Source organism: Danaus plexippus, chromosome 24 (assembly GCF_018135715.1).
Source record: "Danaus plexippus chromosome 24, MEX_DaPlex, whole genome shotgun sequence".
Lineage (NCBI taxonomy): Eukaryota > Metazoa > Arthropoda > Insecta > Lepidoptera > Nymphalidae > Danaus > Danaus plexippus.
In genome coordinates this window covers 2,328,707-2,355,170 of record NC_083552.1, presented here as the reverse complement: position 1 = coordinate 2,355,170, position 26,464 = coordinate 2,328,707, and the positions used below count along the sequence as shown (strand labels likewise).

At 33.4% G+C, this 26,464-nt stretch overlaps 1 protein-coding gene across 4 annotated transcripts in view; it reads left to right on the top strand.

The window, feature by feature from the left end:
- LOC116776055 (catenin delta-2) overlaps positions 1-26,263 on the top strand; it is a 42,577-nt gene extending 16,314 nt beyond the window's left edge. For 3 of the 4 annotated variants that reach the window (XM_061524365.1, XM_061524366.1, XM_061524367.1), the window contains exons 3-20: positions 9,899-10,019; positions 11,675-11,797; positions 12,228-12,371; positions 14,556-14,644; positions 14,912-15,050; positions 15,625-15,721; positions 15,929-16,114; positions 16,547-16,728; positions 17,191-17,350; positions 17,882-18,071; positions 19,234-19,325; positions 19,439-19,605; positions 19,780-19,921; positions 20,371-20,543; positions 21,290-21,455; positions 21,745-21,873; positions 22,646-22,761; positions 23,859-26,263. In XM_061524365.1, coding sequence (XP_061380349.1) covers positions 9,899-10,019; positions 11,675-11,797; positions 12,228-12,371; positions 14,556-14,644; positions 14,912-15,050; positions 15,625-15,721; positions 15,929-16,114; positions 16,547-16,728; positions 17,191-17,350; positions 17,882-18,071; positions 19,234-19,325; positions 19,439-19,605; positions 19,780-19,921; positions 20,371-20,543; positions 21,290-21,455; positions 21,745-21,873; positions 22,646-22,761; positions 23,859-23,981 — 2,539 coding nt within the window. In that variant the 3' untranslated portion in view covers positions 23,982-26,263. The remainder of the gene's footprint in view (positions 1-9,898; positions 10,020-11,674; positions 11,798-12,227; positions 12,372-14,555; positions 14,645-14,911; positions 15,051-15,624; positions 15,722-15,928; positions 16,115-16,546; positions 16,729-17,190; positions 17,351-17,881; positions 18,072-19,233; positions 19,326-19,438; positions 19,606-19,779; positions 19,922-20,370; positions 20,544-21,289; positions 21,456-21,744; positions 21,874-22,645; positions 22,762-23,858) is intronic. The other variant, XM_061524368.1, reaches the window with a different exon arrangement.
- The last annotated feature ends 201 nt before the right edge of the window (positions 26,264-26,464 follow it).

The following is a 26,464-nucleotide window of genomic DNA, read 5'->3' as shown; positions in this document are numbered from 1 at the left end:
GTCACGCCTTTAGAAGTATCATCATATTTATACCACATACATGTCTTTATACGATAATAAGTGTGAAATTTTGCTTGGATCGTAATTTGTCTCTTAATAAACTACGAATAGGTCAATGAACTTGGTCAAGGGAAATCCATTTCTGGTATTGCTAAGGTCCTTTTGATCTGCCTCCATTAATATGTAAGGTACCTGTTGTACGAGCATATCTTTTATCGGCAGTAATAAATGACGTTTATGAATGCTAGCAGTTTTTTCATGCTGTCACTGGTCACTGATTTATATGCATATGAAACTTAAATAAGTAAAAAGATTGTTTTTAATTGTTAGTTAAAAGTTATTTCATTTGAACTTTTAAGAGATTTTTTCAACCCCTTTTCTGCTAAGAAAATTTAAACGAGCAAACGGTATTCCCTGAAGATTAATGGCACCCTCGTTCATGACCATGTACAACATAAGTGGGATGGTACATGACGTGTAAGCGGCCTTTTTTCTTTCATATCAATTCTATAAAAATTCCTAACTGGAATCGGTACAAATATAAAAAAGCCGTCAAACATTAATGTTATTCTTTATCATAGAGCCCATTCTCTAGAGATCGTATCTGAGGAATTTGGGATTTAAAGATTTGCCCGAAGCTTTACTGTCCCGACGTTCTTGTAATTTGCAATGAGCTATGACAGTGGGAGGTGTTTGGGGGAACACCCTCTCAGCCACCCCGGCGGCTTTAGAGACATTGTGTTGTCATTTTTGAAAACGTGATGCTAATGTTAAAGGCCGGCTTTGAATATGTTCGCCGACTTTCATGGATCAAATTTGAAGTTCGTATCCAACCATATACACTCTATTCTATTTGATTCTGATCTAAGTTGGGTCTCTGTTTGTATGTATATATATTGAGTATAGACAATTGTTTATTGTGTCGTTATCAATTACGCCACCTTATTCATAGTGTATAGATGTAAGGACCTTTTGAATTGAATTAATCTGACCTTGTTTTGGTGGATTATTTCTGTAATTACTTACTTAATAGTGCCTATTTGTTTCTGAAATCAGAAAAAAGTTGGTTCTGCTGCTGAAAAAAAAAATTTGCACTTTAATACGTCGGTGATCAAGAATGTTTATTTGTCCCTGCTCTATCTCTAGTATTTGTGAATATTTTTCAACGATGACAGAAATCTTGATATTGACTAAATAAACCTTTTTCATAGATAATATTTTGACAATAAATTTATTAGACGAAGTTCTAATCTTACAGCAATGTTTAACTTCCTTATATAGGTAATTTTTTGGTTTTCATGGAATCTGGATGAAAAATTTTCTGTTAATATAAAAGGTGAAATTTGGGAAAGAAAGACACAAGAATTATAATTAAGTCTTAATTTTAATCGATGAAGCCGCACAAATTATCCACACATACACACATTTGTACACACAGATGCACACACATACACGCAAATATATTATCCTAAAAGTCCTGTATGTTAGTTTGTATACTCATGGCACATAACAAATTTATATGATTTTAAAGTTGGGTTCATACACGCTAGGTGAATTTAAATGTGCTAAGCTAGACTAGCATGTATGTGGAAGCGGGAGTACTCTCTGAAAATTTGATATAGTTTTATAAGTAATTTACATACTTATAGTTATTTAGTTCGCTATTTACTGAACGCTCTTGGAGCTTTGTGGTTTACATTTAATATACAATGTACATTCTAAAATTTTATACATCATTGATCTTGTATCGAAATTATAATTTATATGGTAAGTGTTGTATGTGTATGAAAGTGATTTTTTTGCATGAGCCAAAAGAAGGTAGAAAAAAAAATGTTAGTTGTCGTTTTCATTTTAATCTTATTCATTTAAATTCTAAAATTGATTAATATTTCCAAGAATTTATTTGACTGTCTTATTTGTTGATAAAACTGAGGTCACACCGCATGGATGACTTCTTGGATGGACATTTAAGATGGAGTTCCGCCGATGATGTCATGACTCGCCTGCGGTTGGCTATTATTAGTCACGAGTAATTTTATATGAGATAATTATTTTAATTAATATGAACTAAATGTTTTCTGATTAACCACTCCGGGTGCTAAATACAGATACAATATTTGGGATACAGATATATTCGATATAATAGATATTTTGTATGTAATTTCTTTTTAATGTAAAGATAATTGGCTGTGAGATGAAATTCTACGTAAAAATAATAATACGATAATTTAAAGTTCGGTTTGTTTTATAATAAGGTTTAATTTAAAAGATGTTCATTGCATGGCTTTAGGAGTTTACTGGCTCTGTTTCGAGATTGACCCTGTTCATCAAATTTCCTTTCCATTAAAGGGATTTACTTAATTAAATTTTAACGTGTTGCCAGTTTCCCTTTCCTTAAATGAGATCGCGGAGTCTCCCGGTTATCGTCTTAAATTTTGTGATTTATTGAGAAAAATTGCCCCTTATTAATTTCACGCTACAAAGGATACTTTCTTAGTTTTATTAAAACCATAACGGTTAGACTGTTTAGGGAAGGTTTTTTCCGTCTGATTTGTTTATATTTTTTTAAGTAGGTACGTATTGCCATATTAAGTTTTCTTCTATAGCGGTCATATAGCACTGTTAATATTCAGGAATGTTATGTTTCGCAAGCAGGAGGCTTATTTGAATGCTGTCCGTGTACAAGTTGCATAAGGCTTAATATAAAAAACCTTAACCGACATTCCATACAGTTGGCGCATTTCTGACTGGATTCGTCCTGCATCCTTACCGACAGGTGATCTTATGTTTAAAGCACTTATTTGATGTAAGCTATCGTATGCCATGTATGACATGTTATTTTTTTTAATTTTCATTATGAAAATTATATTGATGTAATTCCGGTTCGATTATCCCTGTTAAATTGTTTTTTTTTTATATAGTTTTAAATTTTAATATATTCAATGTTAATGAAGTTTTCGATACCAAAATTATGGCGGACATATTTGATTATTTCACGTCATATCAGATACGAGATAAGAGATTTGATTTGTTATACGTTAGGCGTTTTATAATAGTCACGAAATTATATTCGCTACTATTGTTTATATATATCGACTATCAACGTATATACTAAATGTATTATAGCTCCATAAAATTCCATGACTAATGAATGTAATTAATAACACATACATGTAATTCAATATTTGTTTAATATAAATTCTCATTCATTTATTTTGGACTATCATATCAAATATACGTTAATAAGAAAATTCAATTCATTTACTTGTACATACAAATTGTTCCATGTCTATCATCCCGCCGGTACTGAACTGAGCTAATTGTTGCCATATTTTGTATTATGCTTATCAGAATCGTTCGGTTGACCCCGATAGTTGAACTGTCATATGTCAAGTTGTAAGTACGTGTGTGGTGGAAAATTGGATCGCTCTGATACCTATGATATGTAAAGAATTTGACCTTAATGATTTTTATAATTATAGTTTTTGCTGTTTAGTCTTATTAATATATAAACAGTTATTAATTTAGTTATATAAGATATATGTTTTATTATTAAACAGATCTTTACAGCGTAATATTTTATTAACTTTAAAAACGCTTTATTTAATTTTAAAGTGCAAAATTCACTTGGCAAGTTATGAGTTCTAAATCCTGGAACCGAGAAATTGAAAGAAAGTTTTTTTTTTTTTTTAAAGTGAAAGTATTTCTAAAGACTGCTATTCCGACAATTTCGTCTATTTGTCGGCGAGATTTAATTTATATGTGTAGTTATATGTACAATATGAGGTAAAATTTATTTTATTTTTGTTCTAAGATACTTGTGATATACACAGGTGAAATTTCTGATACGCGAGCTTAAATTTTTCATCATCATTATAGTATACTTCTTACCTTAAAATCACATATTTCTGATGTGGTTTTCGTTGACAGTATAATCACTAGAGATGAAATAGATAGTGGTTTGACTGAATACCGGATACCGGACACCGAATATTCGGCAAGCTGCGAAGCCGGAGCGCCAGATTTACGGAAACCGAATATTATGCACTTTCGGAATTTTTCCCAGAGATTGATTTTTTCTTAAAGACATCTCGCAAACCGTAATGAGGACTCATACATTTGGTGGTCAGTTAGTTTAAATCAAAACCCGCATGTCAAGGTCTGCTAGGATTAATCTTTCGTCACCTGGCTGTAGTGTTTACAGCGAAAGGCTGTTTTTATAAGCGGCGAACAAATGCGGAAAACCTGATATTCATTCACAAAAATTTGGCACTTGTTAATATTGAGTGTTTAATAAAAATAAGTTGTCCATAACCTATTGAGGTGTGGTATGCCGGTTAGGTTGGATAGCGGATAGATACCGAAAATCCGTTTAATTTTTAATGATAACTTTCGTATAAAAATTATTTTAATTTAATTTATTATGAAATTAACATAAGCAATTACAGTGATATCAATTATATTTGAATTGTATTTGTGTATGAGGTGTAGTTGAGTTTATTTTAGATAGAGACGAAATCTCCATGGACCATGGACTCACCCGGCGGGTGCCGGATCCATCGCTTTGCAGAGAGAGGAGCTTCAACAGTGTCTGGCACTTGCGACCCAGGTGTAGGTTTAAGGGGCCCCTATCCAATTCGCTCTTTTACCTCTCGCTCTCACTTCTACTGCGTACAAATTCACAACGAACTTATTCTTAGTGAGTTCGCTAGTAAGCTCGTAATACTTGTTGACCTTAATGGCATGGTCTTTAGGGATGTTGGTCTCCCAAGGAACCGTGACTCTATTAGCACAACGCGCTTTAAAATTCGCGAATATAAAAATATGTCTGGTCTGGACTGAAATATCCTCTGGGATTTTATATTGCTTCTCATACGTATCCGTCATTATAGTCCAATCCGAAGCCCCTTTAATGATAGAGTAAGGTTTGACGTTTGATTTTGTAGCCCTAGTGCCTTTTCTCACAAAACCTATTGATAGCTGGTTTGTGCTTATTTCTGTTTGCGCTCTAGCTGCCGAAAGACTAACCGCTTCACGTATGATTTTTAAAAGCCTATCGTGCCCACGCGAGTATTGGCCGCTATCCAGGAGTACCCTACACCCCACTAGCAAATTTTTAGCCAGTGCCAACTGCCTTCCCGCAGATGTAGTAAGTTTTTTTCGGTACCTTTATCCCATCTTACTAAATTACTTTGATCTCGGAGAGTCATCTGGATAGCATTGATATACAATTTTTGCAGTGCTGGCGACCAATCATGAATTAAGGTGCGCCATTTAGTGCTAATGGGATGCAAAAATCTCCTATGTGTAGCCACTCATTCTGCATTTCTAAGCTCATTGCATGGATCTTATATTTAAACGTCTTTAATATGTCCGTATCTTTGGCCTTTCTACTTGATCCTAACCCTTCTCCTTTGTGCTTTGTGTTCCTTTGTGCTCCTATCATAAAATGTTTATGGAATTGAAATCTTGATTCTAGCTCTAGGGCATCTTTGTCTTTAGGGAGTGATGTAACGATGTCGTCATGGGATTTTCCCAGGATGTCTTTGGAGTCTCTTAGGTGTATATAGATCTCCGACGGCCTATTTAGATTCACCTCAAAATTATTATATATACTCATGAATCAGCCGACAGCGCGAGCCCGAGACACAACTTCAACACTTTTATGACGCTTACAAGTTACCTTGAAAAAAGGGTTTTTAATAAAATCATAGACAAGGAAAGGCCAATCCAAACGTGATATTAGATAATTATGGTAGATCGAAGCTTTTTTGACGTTACTTATCGGTTGGTTATCGAGATATTGTTGAGATAGTTCAAAAAGCTATCTAGTTTTCCTTCTAAAGATGGAGTACGACATTTATTATCTATCTTACGGCCGAGAAATTTAAAAGGAGCATTTTCCGTAACCGTAGAAACGCATTGAAAGCCTAACGATAATCCTTGATCGTATGAGGTATATTTTGTATTTTACCTACCGAGACATAGACAGCAACATTTATTTGGTTTTGTCCTCAATCCATCCGTCCACTCACAGAATTTATCCACTTTATCCAATAGTACTTGACAGTGTTTGGGGTTACGTGTCAGTATTGCAAGATCTTCAGCGAAGGATAAGATGGATTCTGTGTATTTATTATTAAACTTGAACCGATAACCCAATTTTTCTCGTTATTTATTAGTTTATCTACTAAATTCTTAATAACGCTATTAAATATTATTGCAGATAAACAACGGCATTGTAACAGTCCTACATTGTACTACATTTAGTTGCGTATATTACTTGAATACATATCATCACTCAGTAGTGCCAACATAATTTAGAAAACTGTAGAAAACGATCCGTCAACTAGAAAACCTAATTCAAAATTGGTCAATCACCCCCTACACGTCCAATAATGCCCACAGTGACCCTAATCGTAGTTGGATTTTTTATTTATTTATCATAAATACTTTGTTCGTATTTGGAAGCACCGAAAGTTATTGATAGGCAGCAACACATAATATTGTTCAAGGTAATAATATTCTTTCTATTTCTTTCAGTATGTATAAATACTCTTCAGTATATTTTTCTATGAGTGATATTATTTTTATTTGATATAAATAATGAATAACATAAAATTTTATGTATAAATCAATGATGGATATTTAATTTTGATCCGAGTATTTTTTCTATCTCATTCTGTCTTTTCCTTTCGAAGCATTTTTTTTCCTTTTATTAACTAGCTGAATAAATAATATTTTTCTCAATATCTATATAAAGCGGGTACAGCATCCGATTTAGTTTAAGATACAACGGCTTCATTTCGTCTCTCGAATGGTATTACGAATCTAGCCAGAGCAATATTGAGATCAGAAAAAATATTATTCTAGCACTAACTGTATTTCATTGAAACCGATCAGGCATTATTTCACGCTGTCTTTTACACCTTTTCTATTAGTAATAAGAATAAATCCTGACAAAAACAGTTAGTAAAACATAAAATTTAACCTAAATATCTTAATGTAGTGATAAGTAAAGTAACGTAAAGTATAAAATTGAGACGATTATCATTTCTAACTATTTTGACATTCCATTATTATTTACTACATTATCGATATTATAATAATAAGTAGAGAATAATTAAGAATTAATTTTTATTTATAGTTGTGTTGTTAAAACCTTTCAATTAATATATGTATGTATAATATTTAAGTTCACAGAGCTTACAGTGTCGATGGTAAATTTTGTTAATTGTTCTATGGACATATTTTAATAAGGGCGTCATCACAAACAGGACGGCCACTTAAAATTCCATTAAAGCGGATTACATCTTTCACGTTAATGCATTTAAATTAAAATATATTTTATAAAGGACATGTTTTGGACTTATTAGGCACACATAAACACACTCATACTCACATATACGTATATTTTATATGTAATTTTTGTTTCTACATATATAGATGGTACTTTCTAAGAGTATTTAGACTCATTGACACACGGTGAAGGAAAACATCGTAAGGAAACCTGGAATTATAATTTACGATTATAATTTTGTAATCGCCAATCTGCCTTGAGCAAGCATGGTGATTAATGCACTAACCTTCTTCATGTAAGCAGACTCTTTTGTTCAGCAGTGGGTCAGGATAGGCTGCTCCATGTTTTTGCAACGACAGTCAGTGTTAAGTTGGTGTAGAATGTAGACTCCCAAATGTAGTTTTATTCAAACTTTCCATTCAAATTTACGAGGAACTGTCTTTCTCTAAATATTAATTAATTCATTAAAAGAGACATTAATACAATTTTTATTTAATTTCATTTAATTAAGATTTTTATTAAAATCATATAATAATTTTATTTCAATCTCTTAAATGGGTATTCAAACTTCTCCGGTTCCTCTAATTGGACACGAGGTAGTCTTGTTAAAAAAATTATCAACAAAACTTTCTATTATATTTATACAAGGTTTTTTCTATATGTTCTTGCATCTGGATAGTACGCAAGATAATTAAGACATCTTTGGCATAAGATGCCGAAAAACAAGATTCAAAAAAATCACTGACTAATACTTTCATTTCAAATTTCTCGACATTAATTAACGGAATCAAAAGGTTGGATCATATTTAAGAACAAAGGAGGTTGTATATAAAAATATTGAGGTAAAACCTCTAATCATTCCACCGTAGGCAAAACAAAAACTCAGGAACACAACCTTCATATACATCTTCACCTTTGTGGTTAGACTTGAAATAGACGTAATAAGAAATGCAACATTTTGTTTTATTTAATAAGCCTTAAATGTATATTTATAGTTAATTTTTAAACTCAACTTAATCCTTTTGCATTATGATTATAATCTCCGTTCACTTATAAATAATTTATATGTACATACATCCATAATATATATTTTTCTTATATAAAATAATAATAAAAAAATGTATCTCCTATATTTATCCGAATCATACTGTTTGGATAGCAGGCACAGTGCGCCTTCACGACTTAAATATAGATTAAACATTACATAAGATGAAAGCTTGAAAGCGGAGATAAATACCGTAAACATCTGTTGAACTGCTGGTTTTAAATACGGGAAAGAAATGAAAACATACAATCGTAAATGTAAGCGGCAGTGGATATTTCAATTTTGGTATGGGATTATTTATTTTAATCATTCTACCGTATACAGTGTACACAATGTTTGCGATATCCGTACATTTGTATTGGTATATCGACATTGTTGAGAACAGATTACACTGTCCAATTTATTTTATAGTCCAGGAGCAGTGTTATAAAAAAATATATAAATAATTAATTTCACAATTTTTTAATAAACTTCTAAATGTAATTCGTATTGCTGTTTTGTTTGTTTTTTAGAGTTGTTAGCTCTTCGACAAATTTGTCACGTGTTGTAAGGAACGTGACTTGATGATATTGATTCATTAAAACACGATGCATCATGCATCACACTGATTCGATTCGATTCAACACGTGTCATTCTATAGTTAGTCTAAACAAATGATATTGATATGCATTGAATGGAAATCCTTTTTAATAATCCATTTGCAAACATTATCTGTTGTGATTTAAAATTAAATCTGTTTTAACTTTTGACATAATTGAATAAAAAATCAACAAAAGTATAATTTTAATATATATATTACAAAAAATAATTATAAGTCTTATCTGGCCTGTATTAAAATGTTCAGTTATAGTATTGATTCAATAAAAAATAAGACGTTTTTCTTGTATCATATACAAACGCTAACGTGACAATATAATCTTTGATAAATGCTCTAATCTTCTCCGTGTGAGGATACCTTTGCTCAGCAGTGGTCTCCGATAGGCTGATCATGATGATATTATTATTTGTGTAGAAGTCATATTCCTCCTCTCATAAAAGCGATCCTTTTTGTTATCCTCGTCAATAAACTACTGCTTTTTTTATTATCTTATAATTCAAAGCGGATAACATACAAGCTATATGTAATTTAGTCACGAAACAAGAAATTTTCGTCTCCAACAGTTTCTCTAGAGCTAGATTCAAGTGAGACTGGGATCAAAGACGTCTTCCGCCTTTGTAGTGCCACCGCTGATGAGAGTCGTTATTGTGTGACGGGGAAGTTTAATGTTTTATATTAAAATATGTATGTACTTTAATTTCAGCAGAGCTTTTATGATGTGAAATATAAAATGGAAGTATTATAATCTTATATGTGATTTAGCCGCTGTTTCAACAAACATGAATATGAGCTTAAGTTATAATATATAATTATAGAATATATACAATTTAAATTATATATTATTTAAGTGAATTAACTTCTCAATACTGATCCTAAATTTCAAACTACTAGTTACGTAATTAAAGTATTTATATGCCCTAACTGTATTGTATATGTAATGTGTTACGTATTTCAGTAACGGGCCGGTAGAGGGCGCGTATGGGCCGCAGCATAGCCCTGTGTCGCGTTCCGACGCCTCCACCGAAGACGCTGAACTGTCAGCTGCTCTCGCTCATCAGCACCATCTGGCTATGCAGGTATGATTAACAACATCCTTGTGACAAATAAGAACTGTCCTTCTATGTATATAAGGTTCAATTTCTGTTTTCCTAATACTTATCGAATGAAAGACGATTTAAATCATTTGCTATTCTGATTCATCTTCTTTGTCACGCGCTCCTTTACAAATCTGCTATAATAGTTTCTTTACAGCTCTAAAGCCTCTACGATTTTTTTTTAATGATAACGTCAAATACATTCCTAATATTGTAATTTTCAATTTTCAATCAATCAACCTTTGATATTAATAGTTACCTATTTATACCTATTAGATTTTATGGTTATCTTAAAATCAATATCACTACCCATTGGTTTAGGCTGAAGAATCTTAAACTATCCTTTAATAGTATTGAATATTATCGGGCATAAAAAATACATTTATATATATATATATAGATATATATGTCGGCGCAACGACATTTAAAAAACCATTATAAAGGGTAGTTGTTTCATATGTATAGTTGTTTCATATGTATTTCACTTTAGAGGGTAGATGTGACATAAACAATGTCAAGGCGTTAGTAATAACTTTAACAAAATTATTTGTTTTATAGATCGTCGTACTATTTGTATTGAAGGAAAGTAAATGGCAATTCGTATCGTGATTTGTAATATTTAAAGATAAGTTATTTTGTGAGTTTTAGTAAAACACAAACTTAAACAGTAACCATTTTGTAATCAATGTTATTCAATTATGATTTCTTTAAATTTTAAATGGCAATATAAAGTTTAGTTGGTTTAATAATTGATTACGAAAACTTTTGTAATGATAACTGTTTATTTGAATCACTACGAATAATCTTTGTAAGTTATTATTTAAAATTAAGAGTAAATGTAATGACTCCACGAAAACCATTTATATTCGGAGACATCTGTGGCGAGGACACAGTGGTGTGAGAGCTATCCAGGAGAAATTACTAAGTGTTAGTTAAAGTTGAAAATAAAGTGGTGCGAGTAAGTGAGAGTGCTTTATTTGTGAAAATGGATAACCTGATAGGTGGAAGTAGTGTTATGTGACGATAACATCGCTGACGTCACAGCTCCTAATAATCAACTTGGACATGGCTCTTCGACATATATATATATTTATTGATAAAAAAGTTGATATAAAGAGGTTATACTAAATTCATCATCTAACTTGCATCAACATATTTCATAGTCATAAGCTTTAAATGAACTTAGAACCTGATTGCTATTTGATGAATGGTATCGTCTACCACCTCGACGAGCTTCAGGGTAATTGTTTGAAGAGTTCTTGAAAATATCTCAACATACTCTATCATGGCATTATTGAGACTGAACATCCTGTATATAATCTTATACTATTCAAGTATTGTTATTGAAGATTGTGCATTTTTTTTAAATTACTACTCGTGTTTGATTAGCAATTTTTTTTTATTTTTCGGTCGAAGCCAAACCGATTTGGTCAATATATATTAAATCTGAGAAGAATGTTACATGATTAAAAGGGGGTGAAGTCGTTATATCCTAGTAAATAGATTTTACAAACACAACATCATGCTACTTATAATTTAAAATACATCGGATTCGATGATGCATTGATTCGTGATTCATTTTACAATTCGATTCATGATTTATTAAGTGAATTGATTCATGTTCTGTAAATATCCAGGCGGGTGATTACCCTGTCGGTGGCGGTGTGGAGCCGGACTATGGCCAGTACGTGTCGTCACCAGCAGCTCATTACAATCACATGGGACACCTCACCATGGCGCCATCACAGAAATACCCTCATGTAAGTCCATAATATATTATTTAAATGCCAGTTTATTCAAGCCCTATTTGACAGATACATTTGTATTATTGCATATATTTACGAATATAAAGATTAATTTCCAAATAAATTCTTAGAAACAAGATCAGAAATGACTTTTTTAAAAATAACATTAGATACAAATGCACAATTAGTTTATTAAATTGACACAAAGCTAAAAACAACTTTAAATTAATACTTTCAACTATTTCGCTTAGGCTTGTCGTGAGATGTAATCTCAATTTACACAAACGAATGATTTAAACACTCCGAAAATCTACGATCGATTAATCTATCATACCGTCTGTCTAAAGTGTTGCGCGCGAAAGAGTCCTGTTCTCCTCTGACAACTGTTTATATGTGGTTCGCCCCTCTCCTACCCTCTCATATGCCTACAATATGTATGTTTCAGGTGATGGAGACTGTGTCTGTGAGTAGCGGTTACGCGGGCGGGGTGGGGGCGGGTCACTACGGCACGTACGCTCACTACGGCGCCGCGTATCCAACTCAGCCCGCTTACTTAGTTGAACCTCAAGTACCCGCTTATATGGCACAGGTGATTATAATTATGTTTCTGCCGGCGACTTTGTCAGTTTTGATCATTAGATCTGAGATAAATAATGAGTGTATAACAATAATTTGGTAATTTAAAACCAGCGCCATCTATACACCGTGTCTGTGACTAATCGATATGATATCATAATTCGACGGGCAGCACATGGTGTTTGTATATATCTTATTTTGATATGTATTCCTAAATTATTGATAATTTCTTACAAAATTAGATCAGTCCTTTTTTGCTTGACAGAGTAACATATATCCACACACAAACATACATCCATACATTCTCACAAACTTTCACATTTATAATATTAGTAGGATTCATATATCCTCAGAAAGTCAATAAAAATATCAGTAAGCCAAGTATGAGTAACCTAACTAACAAACCACGGGTTCAATTATATGGGGTTTTCCAATAGGGACGCTTGAACTTTGACAGCTGATTGCGGCCATGTTGTTTGAGTGACAGCTGTCAAATGCAGTGTGTTATATTCATTCCGTCCTCCCAAACCACCATGGCAGGTTACAGTGTCGAGCAGCACGTGCAAATCATAAAATTGTTTTATGAAAATGGGTCTTCAGTTCGAGCAACGTTCCGCGCACTTCGCCCGTTTTACGGTCGCGATGATCGTCCTGCCGAGTCGACTATCCGTCGATTGGTGGACAAATTCGAGTCAACCGGGTCAGTTAACAATCAGCCGGTTCCCGTGCGTCAACGTAACGCGAGATCTGCCGAGAATATCGCCGCTGTGCGCGACAGTGTCCTCGAAAACCCGCGGCAGTCAATTCCGCGTCGCGCACAGGAACTCGGCCTTTCGCAGACGACAACTTGGCGAATTTTGCGTTGTGACTTGAGCCTGCACCCGTACAAGATCCAGCTGACCCAAGAGCTCAAGGTTAATGACCATAGACAGCGCCGTGTGTTCGCTGACTGGGCATTAGAGCAGTTGGAAGTTGACGCCGATTTTGGCAAAAAAATCATCTTCAGCGACGAGGCGCATTTTTGGATGAATGGCTATGTCAACAAGCAAAATTGCCGTATTTGGGACGAGACCAATCCACACGAGGTTCACCAAGTAGCAATGCACCCGCAGAAAGTGACTGTTTGGTGCGGATTTTGGGCCGGAGGCGTGATTGGTCCGTATTTTTTCGAAAACGATAATGGTGTGGCCGTCACCGTCAATGGTGAGCGATACCGGTCGATGATAACCAACTTCTTTTGGCCTGAAATCGAGAATATGGATCTGGACAACATGTGGTTTCAACAGGACGGCGCTACGTGCCACACAGCACACGCTACGATGGAAGTTCTGCACGAGCAATTTCTGGACATGGTCATCTCGCGCGGAGGCGACGTGAACTGGCCACCGAGATCGTGCGATTTGACCCCGCTGGACTTTTTCTTGTGGGGTTTTCTTAAGTCGCAGGTCTATGCCAACAAGCCGCAAACCACCGATGCCCTCAAAGTCAACATACGCCACGCGATCGATCAAATACAGCCCGATTTGTGCGCCAGAGTCATCGAAAATTGGACCTTTCGTGTGCGCGCCACCAACCGAAGCTGTGGCGGTCATTTGAATGATGTCATATTCCATACATAATGGGGTCGATAGACCTTCCAAATAAAAAAAAATTTCGCAAATATCTTTCCTACATGTATTTTTTTTGCATTTCAAAGATCAAGCGCCCTTAATGGAAAACCCTATATTTAAACAAAAAATATATGTTGCTCTAGTTGTACGATTGTGTGTTTTGTGTGAAGAGAATTTTCATGTTTTGTTAGAACTGAAATAAGACTAATTGACACTTTCCCTCTGTCTTACCGTCATCATGGTCCCTATAAAGTGATCGAAAGTTCGGCTGGTTTGATTACAAACAAATATAGTTTAACTTAAATTTTTATAGCTCTATCTCCATGTCTCTCTCTTTTTCTCTCTCTATCTTTCTCTAAAGACATACATATACATCTCTTTCCTTTTCTTTCTTTATATTTATTAAATTAGGACCTGTAAATAAATTCATCTTACACAAAATCTTAAAAATCTATATTCTTTACCCATTTTAAATAAAAGTATACTGCTGTGTTATTGCAAATTACTTGATGTTAATAATCTCATTTGTAGTTTTAGTGAACAAGAAGTTGGGTAAGTTGCAACTGATATGTATTTTTATATTACAGGAATTTGTAGAGGGCGGTGGTAGCGCTTCCCCTCGCAGTGCTTCACCCGGGGCCATACCTCCGCAACACAATATGCATCTGCAACAGAGGTAATATTGTTAGTTACACATAATAACTATATATATATATATATATATATATATATATATATATATATATACAAAACACGCACACACACACACACACATGCGTTTGTCAGTTAAACACATGCACATGTATATTGTAAGACTTAGAATCTGTTTTTATTTTTATATCTATATGGATTGTAATAATTATAAAGATATATACATCGTTTTGTTCTGCTATAAAAAAAATATTTACATTTAATAAAATTATAAATATATACATATATGTAGGTACGACTCAGCGTCTCTAGAACAATTAGGTCGACACTACTGTGTGACGTCACCGCGCGGTGAATACGCCCCGGACGCGTACGGCTACCAGCACTATTCCGCCGCCTACGACACTACCCACCAGCCAACGGCGTTTAAGGTACTAATTTACTACATATACCGTTTAATGTACTTATTATATTAAAATACCTCCCCGCACATATTCCTGGCTTGCAAGATGGCAATAAGCTACAAGTTATATACATGGCAAAAAATAATATAATATATACAAAATACTTAATTTACTGATTCGACTTAGAGTCTTAATCAGTAAAGCGACTGGTATGCTATTTTATAAGTAGAAAGTTCAAACATTAATTTTTTTCAATGATGTCTTTAATTTTACATAATCTGTTTAATTAAAAAAAAAAATATATATTTTTTAATGGATTTCAGTTCCCATTGTTGTTTGGATTTTGTGTTATCATTAAAACTATAATAAATACATCTAAGCAAAGTGGTGTGTTGTAGATAAGGTAAATTTCCATTTAGTGAGTAAAATTATTTTTCTATAGTATCTTCTGTAATGCGAGTATTTTTACTATTTGATAGGTATAAAATATATTAAACATATACATAAGTATATATTTTTTTAATACAGTATTTTTACTTTTAAAAATGTTTTATACTATATAAGAAATATATGTATGTAAGTATGTATATATTTTTTTCAGGATTCACAAAACGGTTTGAGTTTAGGCAGTACCGGAGGGCAGTCCATGTATGGTGATGAAGAGGAGCTACAAAAGCAAATGGCCAATATGGCTTTAGGTATTTATTAAGTGTATAACAGAAGCACATACCATTTGTATGAAAATATGTTATGTGGCATAATCTAAAACAGTTATAATTTTTTGTTATAAAATATTTATAGGAATTTTTAAAGAATATTTTCATATATAGTGTTAATAATTTTCCTATTAATTTGTTTTTCCTAATTGTTATGGTTATTTATTTAAGAGTATATTTTTTCATTAGTTCACGGTAGTGTTGGGGTGGGAGGTCGGGAGGAGGGGGGTGGTCTCCAGTGGCGAGACCCCAACCTGCCAGAGGTCATCGGTTTCCTGAACTCGCCGTCGGATGTCGTGAAGGCAAACGCCGCCGCTTACTTACAACACCTCACCTATATGGATGACCCTAATAAACAGAAAACTAGAAGCTTAGGTTAGTTGAGAAATTAAATTATTTAAATTTTAATGATATTCTATGTTTTTCGATTTTCATATTATTTGTTAATTCATATTCCCCGTCGGTTTGTGCACGTTTTATATAACATAGTACTTATAAAGAGGTGAACTAATTTATTGCACGCGAAAATGATTAAATGTTCAAGTAGTATCATTGGTTACTTTATAAATAAATTAATGATAAAAGTGTGATACAATGAATAACTACTGTACTCGATATCATATAACTGATGTGCAACCTTAGCTTCCTAACAACCTAACCAGCTATGATGGTTATATTTTTTTCTATTAACTTATGTCTATATATCAATCTTCATCTGCCTTGCTATACGTTACACATTCACAAGCTTACTCTCCAAATACATATAAAGAAATATATATATTTAATATTTTGCTTGTATAATTTCAGGCGGCATCCCACCCTTAGTGCGTCTGATATCCCACGAGAATATGGACGTGTGTCGTAACGCGTGCGGTGCTCTACGGAACCTGTCCTACGGCAGACAGAACGACGAAAACAAGAGGGCCATACGGGACGCGGGGGGAATCCCCGCACTTATGGCGCTCCTCGTACGAGTCTCCGATCTGGAAGTAAGGCTATTTATACACTGTGAGACAGCCTCCGATGCTTCTAAGGCTTATAAGGCTAACAATTATAACTATAGTATAAAAAAATATATAATTTATATTTTCGGATTACCACGCGTTATTTTATTATATCAAAAACCACATACTCCCGGCGGCTCGGTTACTTAGCAGCAACCGTGATACTATAATTGTTTATACAGTCCCAAAAAGTATACCTGAGTATAAAATATTTGTTTCTTTTTTGATATTTTTTTGTGGACTATGGTAACATAACATATTAACAGAAACATTAAAAACAACCATCTTAATTAGTAATTTTGATTAACTCTAAAGTTTGCTAACTCGTATAGATATATATATATATATATCTTTATTTATATATTTATAATCTACTAACGTGTTCATTTAAAGCAACTTCTATTTCATTTTATAATAGTATTTATGTTTTATAATATTTTTAATCAGATCAAGGAGTTGGTGACCGGCGTCATATGGAACATGTCTTCCTGCGAGGATCTCAAGCAGTCCATTATAGACGACGCGGCTCAGGTTATATTCAACAAGGTCATCATACATCACTCTGGCTGGCATCCGACAAACCCTGGGGACACGTACTGGTCCAACGGTGGGCTCTATCATAGCTATTATGACTGTTAATGAATTTCAGTTACCGAAAATATACACAGCATATGTTACTCCGAGGTTATAGCTGTAGTTAAAATTGCTCCGGTAGTTTGTAAATTTGTATTTACACCGAACAGACAGACAAACAGACAGTTGTATTATAATTAATATTTAATATATAGTTATACCTACGCTCGTTATCATATATACCGCCTGAGAATATAAAGTTTTTTATTAATAATGAATTTTTATGACGTGAATACTATTCTTTATTTTATAAAAATAAATCTGAATTCAATATTACCTAGCACCAACATATATTCCTTTATTTAAACTTTTACAAATCACCGCAGTGTAATATTCCACAATATTAAGATGTCTGATATTCTCTTGTTAGTGGAACCAGTATACAGTATAATTTAAGATTGTATCTGACGTTTAGACAGTTCATCTCACAGAATCGTTGCATAAAACGAGCTTTGTGTGCAAAAAGCAATAGTATAATTGTATTAATAACACGTTGTGTTGCCAGTGTTCCGTAACGCGTCCGGTGTGCTCCGTAACGCGTCCTCGGCCGGGGAGTACGCTCGCAGACGTCTCCGTTCCCTGGCGGGGCTGGCCGAGGCTCTGCTGCACACAGTGCGGGTGGCGCTCGTCAAGAACGCTATAGGGACCAAGGTCGTCGAAAATTGCGTCTGTGTCCTAAGAAATCTGTCGTACAGGTAATTTTTTTTGACAAAGATTATTATTTGTATGGATTTTTCTATATGTCCACGGTATAAGTCGAGAGCTTTCAAAGATGGATTATGTATTTCCTTGTCAACTTAATTTTAATGAGCTCGTCCGGACATCATTATCTGTAGTCGTACATTAGCTATAATTCTACAGCTATGCAATTGGTGTTTCTGCTTTTAACTCTGTGTGAACTTCAATACAGTGGACTGTGCACTACAAAAGAGACGAAAAATCTCATCGGATTTAAAAACATCCTGCATTTTATAATTTTAATGTTGTTACTCTGTAAGCATTATTAGATTTTTTATGTTAGCAAATCAGATATATACATTGATGCTATCACGTGCCTATATTTATTTATCAAACATTAAATGTTAATGTGATGTAATGTTAGGGTGAGAGTATTGAGATAAAAGAACCGATATAACACATCTTTCACCATTAAAAGAAATGCTTATATATTTGATTTTTTTAAGGATAAACTAAATATAATACTAAATAATTAAATTCACCTTATAGTTTTCGAAATTATTAGTGTCAAATATAATCTATATATATATTAAGTTAAGTTGGTTTGTGTATGCTTCGAAAACTCAAAATGTTCTGCGCTGATTCAGCTGAAATTTTGACACGATATACCACACGCTTCAAGAATTGTTTTTATCTACTTTCACGATACTAACACATCCCTAAGTGAGTCATTAACCAGCCAAAACTCTGCAACGGCACATGGCTCGCAGTTAAAAAAAATATGAATAACATAATAGAAGCAACGATTTTAACGGGGCCTTTCAAAGGTGAAGATGTCCTCAGTCCTCGAATTCCCATGATCCCGACCGATACACCGTTTCAATTTAGAAGATTGGCGTCCGCAGTCTCAATTAACAAAAGTCAAGGTCAACCTTTAGAAACGTGTGGTCTAGACTTGGGTGTGGATTGCTTACCACATGGACGATTGCATGTTGCCTGTTCCTGTGTTGGAAAACAAGATAGCCTCTATAGCTATCCAAACAAAGGGGGAAACAAAAAATATTGTATACCCACAAATTTTAAAAAATAAACTTCAATAAAACGTATGCCGTCTTTTGTTGTTCACGGCGAAGCGTGGGAGGGCACAGCTAGCATCCTATAAAATAATGTGTTGTCCAGGTGTCAGGAAATAGAGGACCCGCTGTATGACACTCGAGCGCCTCCGACACAGTCATCGGGACAGGCGAGGATTCAAGCGAGTGCGTCGAAAGGTATAACAAAACATATATCTATATAAATAATGTTATGTGCCAGTAAAATTGTGGCAACAAAACTGAGAAAAACCGCTCTGCCTACACTCAGTTCAATATATATGTTATTACAGGAGAAAATCTCGGATGTTTCGGTGGAAGTAAAAAGAAAAAAGAGGGTTCGTCATCAAATTCTACGAGTCCGCTCGGCAAGAGCGATCCTGAACCACAGACGGACACGAATACTACACAGTTAGGGTACAGCGTACCCAAAGGGACGGAGATGCTGTGGTCGCCTGAGGTGGGTCACAAGTTCTGGGTTCATTAATTCTCAATATAAATATATACACACACACAAACACACACACTCTCCGAATCTTCTTTGTGTTTGTATATATTCGGATATTACAATGAAATTAACTTATTCAATATAAATAGTTATCTTAAACGTTACCTTTCATTCCATTACATGCAGGTGGTTCCTCTATACATGGCGTTACTCCAAACATGTTCCAATCCTGAGACCCTGGAGGCCGCGGCCGGAGCTCTACAAAACCTCGCAGCTTGTTACTGGCAACCCTCCATAGATATACGTGCAGCTGTTAGGAAAGAAAAAGGTGATATGATGGCAACATTCAGTATTTATTACGATAACTTTGATACGGAATTAGGTATCATTAGAATTTCACTATTATATATAAATCGATTTTTCAGTATTGCAATGTAAACTGTTTTTTTTTTAATATTTGATATTGTTTGTTAATTCATATATTTAAAAATAATATCTATAATGATTATATATATTTTTTAATTAATCATTTGTGTTAACTCAGGAATATTATAGTTTTAATCAGAATATAAAACAAAACTCACGCTTTATATATCTCACATACAGATGAATGGTTTTATTTAGCAGAATTCAATCACGCAACAGTTCGTTACAAGTGTCAAAAGATGTCGCTAGCAGCTACCAAATTTTTATTAATGAATAATTATAGTTTCTATGAAACATGCTGGTGTACTTAATAAATAAAATGATTTGTTTGATACGTATTATTTCCCGCAGGGTTACCAATTCTCGTAGAACTGTTACGTATGGAAGTCGACAGGGTGGTGTGTGCTGTGGCCACAGCTCTACGTAATTTGGCCATCGATCAACGCAACAAAGAACTCATAGGAAAATACGCGATGCGTGATTTAGTACAGAAATTACCCAGCGGTAATCAACAACACGATCAGGTATGAACTTTTATTAAAAATATCTTTTACTTTCGTATAGTGATGCTAGTCAAAATCTATATATAATAAAAAAATAATTATCAGATATTAATCTTTCTTATATTCAATAGTAGTTTATTTAACAGCTAAGTTCCTTAAAACGTCATCTACCTACAGTAGGAGGTTGATCAAACCGAGCTTTTTACCTCTTCATTACAAAACCAGATAAAATTTTGTGTAGGTACTTGTTCTTATGAATTGCCAACCCTGACTTTGTTGTTAAGCTAACGTAGATCCCAATCAATTAATTGCGAGTTCGATTAAACACTGGTGTCTACTTTGTACGCGTATATTTTTATGACGAATGAATGAAATTCAAGTTATCAATTGAATATTTTTGTTTATAACGAATGAATATATAAATGAATGAATGAATGAAAGAATGAATGTATGAAATTTCAGTCATTTTAGCGAGAGTTACAGTAAAAGCTAGATGGCAACGGGGCATTCACATCAATTTACATTCTGACTTTTCCAGCATTCTCGTCATTGAATTATAATATATATAGGTTTAAAAAAATATATACTTTAAAAATATCTCTTAGTGTCTAAACTAAGGAAGACATTTCTCTCTGTACACATAATATGAGCGAACCATTCTTATTAAGGTCAGGTGATGGTAATGAATCCACACTAATGGTGGTAGTCTCAGCCATATTAATAGTATTAATATGTAATGTATGAGTAATGCTATTGTTATATATCAGGGTACATCGGACGACACCATAGCCGCGGTACTGGCTACATTAAACGAGGTTATAAAGAAGAGTGCCGAGTTCTCACGTTCGTTGTTAGAGGCGGGCGGGGTCGAGCGCTTGTTGAATCTGACCAAACAACGTCATCGCCACACGCCCAGAGTACTAAAGTTTGCTGGTATGATGAAAATACAATATCCTTACATAGCAATTTAGTTGTCAACAGATTATACTAATTAAAATGGAAGTTACGTCACAGATACAATGTTATTGCAACAATTTTTTTATAGGTTCTAATGAACAAGCCCTAAGTCTTATACTATAAATACAATCCCGTGATGATAACGAAATATATTTAATTTAATAGTCACAAACGAAACTAATATAGCGATTATATTAATTATTCTATGTTTAAAACAAAGAAGCTCTTATATACTATATATATCTAATATGTATATAAATTTCAGGCCAGGTCCTAATGACGATGTGGTCTCACGTTGAGCTGCGTGAGGTGTATCGTAAGCACGGATGGCGTGAAGCAGATTTCCTCACACCGGCCAGGGCTGCTCAACCCCGGGCAGCATCTAACACTAGCGGTGAGTTGAAATAATACTATAAATATACATATATATACTCTATTTATGAATTACAGTGTAAAATTGAATGCTAATCTTGTTATATTGATAATATAAATTGAAATTTGGCCGAAAATATACTGAATCGATATTATTTTTTAGATATTGATATGATATCGTATCATAATGAAAATGCTGAGGGAAATGTAAATTTATATATGATATAGTATTTCATATTAAAAACTTTATAGACAAAATATGCTGTAACAGAATGTATTATATATATATGTGTAAGGCATCTTTTATGTGTAAATTTTCTGTATATGTGTAAATGTGAATCTTGTGTTTGGGAGCCATGTTTGTAACATTGTCATGTCTTATCATTACACAGCTTTACTAACTCCAACACGTACACAGAACGTATTTTATCACATGCTCGTAATCATTTTAGAATGAAACTGCTTATAAATTAAAACACATCGTAAATTCATTAAAATCTTTTAGAATAATTATATTAAAATATAGAATCATTGTAATTTTTTCAATAACATGTTTATGAAATATATCACAATAAATTCAATACAAATTATATATATGGATTATGCCATTTGATGTATTCAAAGTACATGACACATATTAATAATATTATTTTTTACTCAAATTAAATATATTTTTTAATATAAAAAATGTATTATATATCTACTGTGAGTTTAGTATATACATAACCCACACAAACGTATACATGAATACACACACACACAATGATAGCGTGTATATAACGGGTGTAATGTAGGTGGTACGCCGGGCGCGCCGCACTCGCCGAGCGCCGCGAACAGTACGCTCAGCCGACCGATGGCATCCACTGGCGGCACTCGTTACGAAGACCGCACCATACGACGGCATAGGGAGGTGAGAGACACCAACACACACACACACACACAAACTCGCACGCACGCAAAAATACATAAACACTATAAGCTCGTGTTGTTATTTTTACACTAAGTGACTAAGCTTTGCACAGGTACCTTTTATTGTATCACGATCTGATGCACTTGTATCATATTTTTTATATTAACAATAATCTTTATAACCCGGCACACTTTTTGTTCACGATGCATATACTGACTCATTTAATGTTCACGATTTAAATACTTGGCTCAGTTCATGTAAACGATGCACTCAGCTCGGCTCACTTTATGTTCACGATGAATACAGACTCATTTAATGTTCACGATTCAAATACTCGGCTCAGTTCATGTAAACGATGCACTCAGCTCGGCTCACTTTATGTTCACGAAGCATACACTGACTCATTTAATGTTCACGATTCAAATACTCGGCTCAGTTCATGTAAACGATGCACTCAGCTCGGCTCACTTTATGTTCACGATGCGTTATATTCGGTTCACTGATTGTTCACGATGCGTTATATTCGGTTCACTGATTGTTCACGATTCATACAGTTGGCTCACTTTATACGATTCTACATACTCTACTCACTTTTGTATTTTCACAAATACTATTAATCATGGACGCCTGAAATAACGGAATTTAAATTATAATACTTTGCGTATTTTTGTTTATAATTTTTGGCGTCATTCATGTCGCTAACTCTTGACCCTAAGAGCTTCATACACCACATTTTATTCGCTTTTTGGTTTAGATCTTTTAAATAGGAAAGAAAGGTCTTTTTTAATTCCTATCGTTTGTGATGTAGTGAGTTTTATATAAATAGTACGAACGATTTGTATGTGTATATAATTGTAATAAATTTATATAAACTTCATAGTAAGTCTTTCGTTTGCATTGAAATATGTTTTCTTTTAGAACCTTTATCTCACTCCCATTACGTAAAGCACAATCTCAATCAACATTCACGAATGCTTGTTCTGTATGTCTGTCTGTGTTGTAATTTATTAGGTGTTTGTTTAGAGATATTAAGCCTGTATCTGGTAAGGACATACAAAAAAAAGATTATAATCATTAATTTAATATAATGATTTCAGAACGATGACATGCCACCCATGGATGTGAATTACGTCGACGGTCTGGGTATGGGGAACCCTAACGGCCGTCCCATGAACCTACAGGGGGTCCAAGCCCAAATGCCCCCACCAAGCAGCCGTTAAACTTACGCTCGCGAATGTACCTCGTCCTAGACACTTTCCTTCATGAATGTACCTATGTCGTAGCAGTTCTTATGAAATATTTAATTGTTGAGGTGTGATCTAACGTATTATTATTCATACGGATATGCCTATAATATTTTTTGTAGTCTCGTTTTTAATATTTTTTTGTTGTTGTGATAAACGAATGAAGTACAATGTTTTTTTTTTCTCATATTGTTTGTGATAGTCTTATTAATTTATGCGTACGCGAGCTGGTATTTTTTTTTATCCATGGAATATCACAATCATATAATTTCTTTTGTAAACCAGGGACTGAAGTGACATTTTTTTTTTAATGTATACCACCGCTGTGACATTTCTGACATCTTATCTCCGCACGAAATGATAACGTAATTTTATGGCTAACCTAATAAAGTAATAAAGTCAATTCCCCCTGTATATAGTCGTGCCATTGTAACTCGGAAGGGGATTCCCATAGATGTTGTGTAATTTTTTCTATTAAATAAAATCAAGACTCACTTATTATGGGTATTGTGATCGTTGTAACGGTACAGTCAGCTACGTAATACGAATTCTTTTTTTCCTACAGTTCAATTCATTATCTCATATAGTGACGTGTGTTAATTATATGTTGTGGTTTGTATTATGTCGCTGACTGTACGACCATTATCATTTATATAATTAAACGAGCAATCTATTTACTACGGTGTATACCTAAATATTATATATTCGGGATTTGATTGTAATTTATGTAATAGACAAGGCCCTGCGTACTGACGGGCCGTTAGAGGAAGGTTTTTTGTAACATTTTGTATTCATTCCAGAAACTTAATGTAATATAGGCGTCTAATTGTCCTCTTTATATAATTAAGAAATATCCGTCTTATATACATAGATATAAGATCATTATTCGGATGCCCGTGTGAGCTTTAAATACGGTATCATCCGCATCCCTATAGTTTTATTAATTTTTTATATATATATTTTAAAACACTTTTGTTTGTGAAATTACTTTTATACGTTCATGAACACGTGGTGGTAGGAATCATATAAAAGTCCTTATAATTTAAAAGAAATAACAAGGAAAGTTGTATATTAAAATAATTATAATTTGTATGTATGTCCTTTATTTCGAATCGCACGAACTTTGACATATATAATATAATATAAAAATAAAACGAAGTTCCAGCAGATTTCGTCTAAGATAATGATCTCCGTGAACACGCGATTATCAAGTTGCTGTTAGTATAGAAGGATTTCCCTCCGTTTTCGATTTTAGCTTTTTTTTTTTTTTTGTTTTTTAAGTAACTATTTATTATCATTATTTCCATGGAATCATTATTAATGTTACACGTAGCGAGTATTCAATGTATGCACAACACGCGACTGACTTCCCCGGTATGTAACTACCCTCACTCAGCGCAGTTATAATTTTAGTGTAAGTTTTGTATGATATTTTTATATGAGGAATGTTTACTGCAGTTGGTTAGACTTGCCAGCTCTTGGTCGCTTCTATGAAGCGAAATTATTGCAATAGATTATTTTGCTCTCGATAAAAAATTTTTTTTTTTTATATCTACTTCTGATAATAGCAATTTTTCTAAAACCGCTTCAGAGAGACCCTCAAAAAATAAATATTATGTATGATACTTATATTTTTTTAATTATATTAAGTTAATGGGTTTATATAGCGGTGTCTTTCTGGCCGATGGTAGGCTTAAGGGAACTTATTTAATCACCTTATTAATTTATGATATGAATTATATTAGGGAAATATAGCCATTTGTTTTTTTCATATTATATATACAACGTGATTTATGTAAAGTTTATGGGCAGTACTTTTTTAAGATATTAAATCATTTATAATGTTTACTATGGCAGCTGATATAAAATAAATGTTATATTTTTTTAACTAACCTCTTTATAACGTGTCGGTTTTCTTTTGTGCTGCCAATATAAGATCTCTTTGAAGATTCTACGTAGGTTATACACCATGATTATAATTAAACCACAAATAAAATATTATATGATTGTCTATGGTCAACCAGAGACTATAGTCGTTGGAACAGTAATACTCGATTATTTATATTTTATTTAAAAAAAAAAAACATTATTATTATTATTATTTAATAATCACTTATATTCTTTGGTCGCTGCGACGTTACTGCTGTTTATTGATTAGTTTCTTATTACATTTTGTGAGTAGATATAAATTGAGAATATTATCTTTTTACATAAAAATATATTATACACAGAAAAATTAAAGAATGGTTTTTTTTTAATTTGTTTTTGTTTTAATTTTTTATTTCCTTTATTTACTATATATTATAATATATATAATTTATTTATTATACAATGGCCTATATGCTCAGTGTGTACAGTGAGTGGGATTATGTTTTTCGTTTCTCTCAATTAACTATTGATATTTATAATCAAGGATTTGTATGAACGAGACTTTATTATTTATTTATTAAGATTTTTGG